The 10,067-nt window shown below is 33.2% G+C and overlaps 1 protein-coding gene and 1 non-coding gene across 3 annotated transcripts; one reads left to right on the top strand and one right to left on the bottom strand.

The window, feature by feature from the left end:
- Nucleotides 1–6,647: 6,647 nt before the first annotated feature.
- On the bottom strand, nucleotides 6,648–8,887 carry LOC132617832 (transcription factor TCP4-like). 2 transcript variants are annotated; one of them, XR_009573850.1, is made up of 4 exons: nucleotides 8,535–8,887; nucleotides 7,466–8,443; nucleotides 7,016–7,083; nucleotides 6,648–6,907 (listed from the first exon to the last, which is right to left on the bottom strand). XR_009573850.1 is itself a non-coding variant. In XM_060332906.1 (3 exons), the coding sequence occupies exon 2, from the start codon at nucleotides 8,408–8,410 to the stop codon at nucleotides 7,484–7,486; it is 927 nt and encodes a 308-aa protein (XP_060188889.1). In that variant the 5' UTR covers nucleotides 8,411–8,443; nucleotides 8,535–8,882; the 3' UTR covers nucleotides 6,648–6,907; nucleotides 7,466–7,483. The 2 variants fall into 2 exon arrangements, 1 of the variants encoding a protein (XP_060188889.1); XM_060332906.1 differs by lacking the exon at nucleotides 7,016–7,083 and having other exon boundaries at nucleotides 8,535–8,882.
- A 793-nt stretch (nucleotides 8,888–9,680) lies between these two features.
- On the top strand, nucleotides 9,681–9,832 carry LOC132620526 (U4 spliceosomal RNA). The gene has a single exon (XR_009574973.1). It is a non-coding gene; the product is annotated as a U4 spliceosomal RNA (small nuclear RNA).
- Nucleotides 9,833–10,067: the final 235 nt, after the last annotated feature.

Raw genomic sequence — 10,067 nt, 5'->3', positions numbered from 1 at the left:
TTTTAAGTTAAATTTTTAGATTGTATTCATTTTTTAGGGTGTTTTTGTTAATATTTGATGCATCTATGTTTTTATGTATTCAGTTCTACAAGCTGTATTAATGAATATAGCGAGCCCGTTTATGAATACAGTGAAAAAAGAAAAAAAAAATCGTTGTATTCATGAATACAGCGAAAAAAATGTCTACAGCAAAAAAAAAAAAAACGAATGCAGCCAAAAAAAAAGTAGCTACGCCATGTAAATATTGAAAATGTAGCTATGCCCAATTTTAAACCCCTAAATTATAGTCATTTATGTAAAATCCCCATTTAGTTAAAACTAAACCAAATCAATTAAGTTGATTTTTTTAATAGTCAAACCAAACCAAACCATTATAGTATAATTCTATCGGTTTCGGGTTTGTCGGTTTTTTCGGGTTTAAGAATGTATTTTATAATGCATTAGAAATTGGTACAAGTGAGGTAACATAACCCAAAATGCAAGCAAACACTACACAAATTTGCCTCGTTATCTTTATTGAAAAAAAAAATTCTAAGCTTCATTCCCTTAAGAAAATGGGAGAAACGAAATAAGAATACCACTCAAGAATTTTTTTTTTCTTTTTTTCAAGAATCCAAAAGGAAGTCAACAGATATGAAGTTGGTAAATCAATTCCTAACAAATAGTCAAGTCCACTCATCACTCAAAATTTCCCAAATTCTTCTTCCTTTCTCCACCTAATAAAGATTTAACATCAGTAGATAAATTGGAAATAACACTACTAAGTGTATAATTGTTTAACATACATACCTACTTTACCGAGGATATGACCTTACATAGGAGGGTATGAAGGACTCAGATTAGGGTAGAAGACCAGTAGATAGTATCGTTTATCCTTTCATATTAGTAGTCGCATTATCGCGATAAGTTCTTGTGCTTTGATTTCTACTACTATCTGTTATTTTCTATACTTTGATTATCTTATTTTATAATGTGATAACTACTGCCTCTTTGCAAACTACTTCATCATGGCTTAGTCGCTTTCGTTATTTTCATTTTCATATCGCTTTGAATTTCTTGGCCTTATCTGACCTCTTTTTATGTTTTCTATTGAGCCGAGGGTCTTTCGGAAACAACCGTTCTACTTGGTAGGAGTAAGGTCTGCGTACGCTCTACCCTTCCAGACCCCACGTTGTGGGATTTCACTAGGTTGTTGTTGTTGTTTATATACCTGCTTTACAATTTTATAACCACATATTTTTTTTTAACTCAAATTGGTTTCTCATATCACTTAAAAGATGTAAGCGGTAACATTTGTTGAGACAAAATACTAAGTTAGTATGAATTTAACAATTATTGTCCACTTGCCTTATTTCACTCCTAATTCACATGTGACTTACCAAATCTAACTTCCCCTGTTAAAGAAAAAAAGAGCCAGCACTTTCAACTTTGACCTAAACAACTTTCATTTTAAAGGGAGTATCAGATTTCTTATCAGTAGTTAGTATAATACCTAATGATGGGCGGTGATTTGGTTAAGCAGCAGTAAAAGATGTGTGAAAATCTGAAAGTAAAGTCATTGAATGTATTTTTTGTGTTTGATATGCATGTTTTCCACCAAAATAATTATCTAGATTTTTTTTTTTCCAGAAACCACTATGATGTTTATAGGATTCCATCGCACTTGCGGGATTCAGGATTTGAAATTTATTAGTTTATATGACAATCTCAAGTTAATAGTATATAATATTAATTGCTTTCATGAATAATATTTATAGATATTTATTGAATTTTTAGTACATATACGGAATCTAAAAAAAAGCTACTGGTGTTAAGTGGACCCACATATTATATTGTGAATCCGCCCCGCTGATGGGCGAGTGAAGATATTTTTGAAAAATATTTATTAAGGAAATGATAATACTGTCAACAGTTTGATAGTGTTTCACATGGAATATTTGATGAAATATTGAGAGTTAAAGATAGATAATAATGTCTATGTGTTAGTTAAGCAAACAATATGAATTAAGAGTCGAACTTTTAATTTGTAAAAGAGAGTATTTTCGTCGATTTTTTTTTTTTTTTGGGTAACTAAACATTGGCTATGTCGTCCAGAAAAAAACTCACTAAATCGTGCAGAACATTTCTCTGGTTTTCTTCGCCCCAAACACAAAAAGGGCAACTAAATGCAAATATATACTGTAGAATATAACCAACAATGTTTTTCTTATTATTTCCCACAATTCATAGCATATTTCTCTGTTAGACTTGAACTATTTTACATTTCTCTTGAATATTCTTGAAAATAATCTATCGATTTTTATTATTAGAGAAATTGTTTTAACTCTTAGATTGGTCCGCTACAAGAAAGTATAGAAATCGCAACAATTTTTTTTATATTTGACAACAACTTAGTTTTATTATTGGAAAATGATTTATTTTTTTTGTCAAAGAATTTAATTTTGTTGCCATAGTATTGATTATTGTTGCATGAAGTACTGTTAACAAAAAAAAAAGTTGTTGCACGTTGTTACAATAACAACTGTTGGGAAAAGTCATGCAACAAATTTTTTTTTTTAGTTGCCAAAAATACTTTTTGCGACATTAATCAATCTATGACAACATAAAAAAATTTGTTGCCATATTTTTTCTTTTAGTGGTTGTCATGCCTTCATATTATTTTGTTATTTACAAAGAAGAAATTGAAGCAAAATAGATACTTAAACAATAACTTTCGTTGACCAGAAACATCAACATATGGTTTTAGTTTGGTGAGAACAAAATCCTTTTCCTCGTGATTGTATTAGATAGAAATATTCTTGAATTTCAAATAAATTGCTTTATTTTTCACTGTTTTGACACTTATTTTATTATTTAGTTATTTTCATCTAAATTCAAATTAGGGGCCTTAAAATTAAGATAGTACGTGTCATAATTAATTACAACCACTATCATCTAAGTTCTACTTTGCATAAAATGACAAGTAAGAGAAATGTCTTACATGACGTAATCAAATGTTTTGTTAACAACGGGACCTAACTACACACTTGCGTCATTACGCTAAATTGCTAGTATTTAGTGATAAAAGTTTCTGTCATAACAAAGAAAAATAGATGGCGTAACAATTTGGAAACTATTAAGACTTTCCCTCTTTTGAAAATCCTTGCTCGATTTGTCCAGGAATAAAAAGTTTCCTCTTCACATTACAAAAACTTGTATTTCACATTGGCTGCAAAATCTGGTTGTTACTAACTAGTAAGACATAACAGCAGATATTTCGGCAGATATGACCCATGATTTTATTTTTGTCGACTTTATAAGACTTTCTTTATTAGACCCACAGAGGATTTTCCAACACGAATTCGATTTAGTTGACCCAAAATAGATACCAGAGGCAGACACCGAGTTAGAAATAAAAAAATATTTATTCAGTACCGTGTCCTAGGAACTTTGCAAACAAGTCCTATGCACCATTTCCTTCAAGAACTGAATGTGTCGTGTAAAGTCATAGCTCCAGGTGGGTAAACGAAATTGAAATGCACAAAGGACGTTGCTTCTTCGTACATGTCCTTTTCTCTAACTTGCTAACGCTTGACTAATAGAACAAAAATAATTTTTCTCGTTTGTTTAGTGAATTCCCTCTATCTCAATAGAAAATTTGCTCAAATTTGGTTTATTTTTTTCTTTTTCAATTTGGGTACATTCGTTGAAGCTTCGTCGAGACATCTCCACTTCACTTGAAAGATATGATACTCATTACTCTGTAGCAATTGTTGGTAGAGACACAAGAGTGGGAATCGCATAGAATTTTGGGACCTCAGACTCGTTAGAATTTACTTCTAAACGGGCTTTTGGGCTTCACCTGTGAGTGGATCTTACATACTTGCCAGGTTAGCTTCTCTTTATTCAATTTGCACGATTTCTTTCATATGGACTGGTCTTTAAATTTTTGGCCCCCAATTCGCTGGTCTTTAATTTTTGACCTTCACTTAAAAAGGTGGACATGTGGCCAAAAATATCCCGAGGTTTTGGTTCGAAACACAGCGGAGTCGAAAATAATAATAATTTCGCAAGGCATAGGTTTCTATGAACCTGTGCCTATTCGAGCGAAGTTACATAAAACCTATGCCGGAGACGGCAGACTTTGCCTTATAAGACAGACTTTTAGTTATGCCTTAAGACAAAGTCTGCCGCATAAGGCAGGCTTTTTGCAAAAGCCTTGCCTTGAGATTTTTTTTACTAAGCGGGAGTTCGAACCTAGAACCTCGGGATATTTTCGGTCACCTTTTTAAGCGAAGGACAAAAGTTAAAGACCAGCAATTTAAGGGCCAAAAATTAAAGATCACCCCAAAATCCGCGCAAAAAAAATGTTCTTGAAATGATTCCCCTTATAAATCAAGGTTTTTTCATAGCCCTTTTGAAATGGGCCGGATGAAGTGGATAACAATTGCGTCCTTAGGCGTTACAATTATAGTTTAGGTCTTTTGAAGCTGGCCGGATGGTATAATTACAACCGCTGGTCAATATATAACAAATATATACTGCAATTATATACAAGAAATATATATTTGCCGACTATTTTATTAGTGCGGCTATTTCCTCCCAACTTGGAATTTCTTTTCAACCATACACTTAACTTGTTATATTTTACCCCCTTAGAATTATTTTAAGTGGAATTATTACCACCTGAGAGACGAATACCAAATTTAAACTCACGCAATGCAACTCAAACTGTGATTTGATCCTTTTATTTATCTGTTTTTTTCCCTTTTCTTTCAACATTTCTATTGTCTTTGGCCACTATTCTGTTCATCATCTACGGGTGTGGTTACTGGAGTTAATCATCGCTAATCTAAGATTGGATCTTAAATTTCTGAAACGGCATGGAAAAATTAAGCACAAAGTGTCCGGAAATGGATTTTTCAGGCAAGGACAATTGTTCTCTTCTCAACCCAAACCATGTTCTGAAATAGGACAGATTAAGAGGACGTGGAACATCATAGTTTTGGCCGTTAAACTTTTCATGCATTTCAGTGGAGGTGAATGCAAATTCTTTGCCATGTCAGTAATAACATAATGTATAATTGAAACAAAGTACAAGGGGCCATAGATCATATTTAAAATTTAGGAGTGTAATTGAAATTCGACCAAATTTATATATTATACCTTTATATCAATGAAAAAAAAATTATATGCAGTACCGAAACTAGGAATTTTGTTAGAAGTGTTCACAATCCAATATTGTTGAACTATATACATAATATAATTTTTTGACGAAATATATTCAACTAATTATGTGAAACTTATGTGACTCCACCACTGTGTCTATGAACATAAATGACAATGATTAAGAGTCTGTTATGATAAATGGTTGGAAAGTAAAACACGTATATGTAGAAGAAATAATAAGACATTTGTGGTAGTACTTCCTTTACCTAGTTTGAGGAGAATTAAGATTTAACACTATAGGTTGTACCTAAATCCGCCTACTTTTTTTGGCTACAAAAGATAGTAATTTTATAGTACTGCATCGTATTTCAAACTAGGGACAACTCTAGTGAAAATAGCCCCTTTCAAGTCTAAATTAAAACATTCTGATTCAAAATGGGAAGTCGAATTAAAAAGCAAAATCCCTTTTAAGTTAGTTAATTAGGTTTTAGCCTGAGTACTACTCTCCACTTATAACAAATAATAGTACTGATTAAATCCAACATGTGATATTACATAAAGCTTGACGTACTGATAACCACTGTGAAATGTAATCACCAGTACTAATGCCTCAGAAAATGAATATTGCCAAAATGATAAATAAATGCTACACAGTCAATGATAGATTCTTGTGGGGTCTGATTTTGGTAAAGCAACATACACACACTAAGGTAGGCGTTGATACCAGACACAGAGTAAAAATTATGAGCAATTTTAAGACAATGAACGAAGTAAATTCAAAATCCTTTTTTGTTTCAAATCCAAAATACTTTAACCACTCAAAAACCTGTACTATTGACAATTATCGCGCAACAACTACATTCTTAACATTCCCCATGCCAAATCTCTTGTTTGGCGTGAGAGTGAAATATGAAAGGATCATATATCATTGATGTGATTATGACTTAATGGAAGGGCTTGTTAAGAATTTAAGTTGATACATTTATATTTGATTTGTTAGGTAGAATTTCATGAAGTTCGACTTGTAGGTGATTGGACATGATCCAATTGAAGTTAGAAAAAATACTTGAAGTTGGAAAAGGTATTTGAAAGTTGAAGATTGTATACGTAGTACCAAATACTTATAGGCGAGTTCTAATATGATTCGATTTATAAGTAAGCATCTCTTGTAAAATACCAATAATTTCCAACTCTTCTAGAGCTCAAACTTCCATTTCTCCTACCCATTGTCCCCCTATTTGGTTCTTCTTCTAAAAGGTTGATGGTAACAAGCGCATAATGTCTATTATCAAGTAGATAAATAATTTCAGGATAAACACCGTTTGTCACAACTATTGGGACATTTTTATTGTTTACAAGGTAATGAATTAATAGTCATCCCAAAAAAAAAAAAAAAACAATGAAGGCAACATGAAAAAATGAGTGGGACAGAAATTCATCTCACTATTCGACAAATTAAGCGAAGATAGGAGAATAGTTCTAAGATATAAGAGGAAAAATATTAATCTAGTTGGAGCTCAAGAACTGAGTCAACTAGCAGAATTTTAAGTATCCAATAATATCACTCAACCAATTCAAACAAAATATGTGGAACATATGCAATCCAAACAACGCTTCAGCACCGTAACTTAATAGACAAATTCCACAAAATTTAAGATAAGAAATACAGTTACATTTTTGAAATTACTCTGACCATGTTCCAGCGTTCTATCAAATAATGCACTTTTGATCTTCGGAGATGACTACTTACTCAATTGACCTGCAAAAACATAACAAGCAAATGAATTCAAGAATATTAAAGCTAGAAAATATGGAAATATAATACACTTTCTGTGATAGTTTAAATTTTTAGATGAGATTGACATAATTTAACATGGTATCAGCAAGGGCAGATGCAACTATTTAGGTGGCCGGGAGTATATTTGAATCCAGTACCTGCGACGCATAACAAAAATTTATGTATTAAAACTACAATATAGAACGACAGGTCTGAACCCATAATTTTATAAATATAATAAGTTCAATTTGTAGAATCTTAAATGTTGAACTCATTGAAGCTTAAATCCTGAATTTAAGCTCAGAGTAAACAAAAGGTATTGTGTTCAAATCTCACTGACACCCAAAAAGCAAGAGTCTATTTCTGCATGCGATATAACTAAATAATTAAAATTGTATTTTCTCTAACAATTCAAATTTTTGTGATGAGATTGTCATGCACACCGTTAAACTGAAAAGTCAGAGGTGAAGTGAATAAATACCCTAATAAATTGTGGTTTTTTGCTGAAAATAAATACCCTATTAAATAAATGGAACCAACCTTTTAATAAACCATTAATCAATGGTGAGAGTTGGGAGAAGCAGAGGAAGGGTCCTCATGATGTTCACCATGGATCCTAGCTGGAACTTGAAAATGTGTAGTGAAATGTCTGCTATTATTTGAAAGTTCAGCCTGATGAACTAGTCCATTCATTAATGGCCTCTCTTCCCAACTAGCATGATGATTAATCAAGTGTGAAAAATTGGACTGAAGGGGTTCCCTTTGAGGAAATGCAGCACTACTTTGAGTGAAAAATGCTTGCTGCTGATGATGTGGCAATATATTCCAACCAGCTATTCTTGGATAATTTGCTTCAAAATTTTGATTTGAGAAAAGGGCAGATTGGTCATCATGACTTGAAGAAGCCTTATGAAAAGTAGTGTGAAGAGATAAGCCAAGATCTTCGTTTTGTATCGAAGATCTTGGCATTATCTCATGTGGGTAGTTTTGGAAATTCATTAATGAAGTCCCCGAATTCATAGGGAAAAAAGATTTCATAGTATCCCCAAGTGATTGTTGTGCTTCACCACTTGTAGGCGCTTGCATCATGTACGAATTAGAAGAATTAACCTGACTCGGGTTACTCTTTTCTAATTCCCTCTGAAGCTGATACTCCGGCTGTTGTTCTAACGCCGCAGTATCAGCTTCAGTAGTACTTGGATCATGATTAGTGGGGTTCCAAGGAGGCAACTCATCTAACTTGTCAATAGCATCTTTCGCCTTTTTGATGAGCCAATCAACCGCCTTACTAGGCCGGTCATAACCCAACCTGTCCTGCACGTCGTAAAATTGAATAGCAGTGTGAGCAGATAAACGGACCCTTCGATCCCTCGGGCCTTTTGCAGTATAAACTTTGCTGTGGCGGTCTTTTCGGCCAGTGGACCGGAGAATATGACCGCCTTCAACTTGCACTATCTCTCCTCCTCCCGTTGCTCTCTTCATCATAAATATAAATCTCTCTGCATAGTCTTTTTGGTGCTGAAGATGATTCCGATGTATATCCAGATTCAGATAATTTACTTCTCAATAATATGTAGGAACAGATACTTTAAAAGATCTGAAAATTTACCTGCTAGTGCTGCAGTAGTATTACAACTGCTCAGCTGATTTCTGATGATGCTGATCCCGAGGAACACTGACAAGATACGCTACAAATCCCATAGGCACAATGAAACCTCTTTGTCCAAAACCCAAATTTCAAAAGACAAAAACAATAAAAGAAAACCTAATTGAAGTTGAAAAAATTGCTCTTTGTGGAATGTTAATATTGCAATATTGATAGTACTACCGTGTTTAGGATTTATCTATAGCTAGGGTTTGTTTTTTTGTTTTTTTTTTAAGAGGAGTGAAGGAAATTAGACGAAAAAAAGGTAGTAATAAGGATGAACATAAAATGAATGGAACAACGGGTTTTCGAGGACTTTATCTTATTTGGCCTCTCATGGTCATGGAGTAGTACTGATTTGGACAGTTACAGCACGTCGCCTTTACTTTTTATTTTTTAGCATTATGCTTCCATCAGTATCACTCTATTAATTTCTTTCCTGTTGGGAGTGTGTTTAATTAAAAAAGTAGTGGGAAATGCACCATATTTTTCTATCAGAAATATTTAGGCTTCACCGTTGGTTTGAGGAAACATTTACGTTCCAAGTTTTGTTTGGAAGTTATCTTAAATCCATATACATTTTCGAGAATTGGTCAATATAATCTCCAGTACGTGATAAATGGAAGAATTCGAACAAGTTTAGTTCTAGCTACCTATTTGGGGTAAATACTTACCCACACCGTGTGTTTACACCAAATCAATGAATCCATTACTGATTTATATTAGAAAATTCATTAAAATATTGCGAACCCCATAACTAAAACAAGCTATAGGTTCAATGCATGGGCAAGGCTAGGGGGCGCAAGAGCCAAGGGGGTTCATCCGAGCTCTTTTGCAGAAAATTTACATTGTATATATACATTGTCAAAATTATTTCTTACGTTTATATAGTAAATGTTGAATATTCTTGGTTTCTTCGTATGCTTACTTCTTTATATTTTGAATCGTCTCAATTAAAATTTTGGCTCAACCATTTATTCAATGACAAGTTCAGAACCCATAATATTCAAATTCAAACTTTACCCTACCATTTCATTATGACCTTATCTAAATTAATAATAATACTAGTTGAAATTCATCATGTATCTATCTACATATAGTGGTGGTGTGATCTTTGCGCTTGGGGCAATGACGCAGCTAGTGAGGTACTAACCGAGGCGCGTCAATTGCTGGTTGAAAACTATTTTCAAACCCCCTCTTCGGCCTGGGTTCGCCTGTGGCCGTCGAGAATTTTTGAAAGGGCTTCCCTTAGGGGTAAAGCCCTAAAAAAAAAAAAAAAAGTGGTGGTGTGGTACAATGCTAAAATTTAATGCAGCATGAAATTACTCAAAATTGATGATCAACATTTTCATGAGATATATATTTTAGAAAACTACATGAAAGCATGGTTTAATTAATTAGAACTTATGATTAGTTTTATCTTTTTTAAAAGCTATTCATATAATCTTTTTTCAGTAAGCAAATTTATATGAAGGGTATTAAACTTTAAAAGAGTGA

Source organism: Lycium barbarum, chromosome 11 (genome assembly GCF_019175385.1).
Source record: "Lycium barbarum isolate Lr01 chromosome 11, ASM1917538v2, whole genome shotgun sequence".
Taxonomy (NCBI): Eukaryota; Viridiplantae; Streptophyta; class Magnoliopsida; order Solanales; family Solanaceae; genus Lycium; species Lycium barbarum.
The sequence above is the reverse complement of the archived record's forward strand: the minus strand, read 5'-3'. Positions and strand labels throughout refer to the sequence as shown.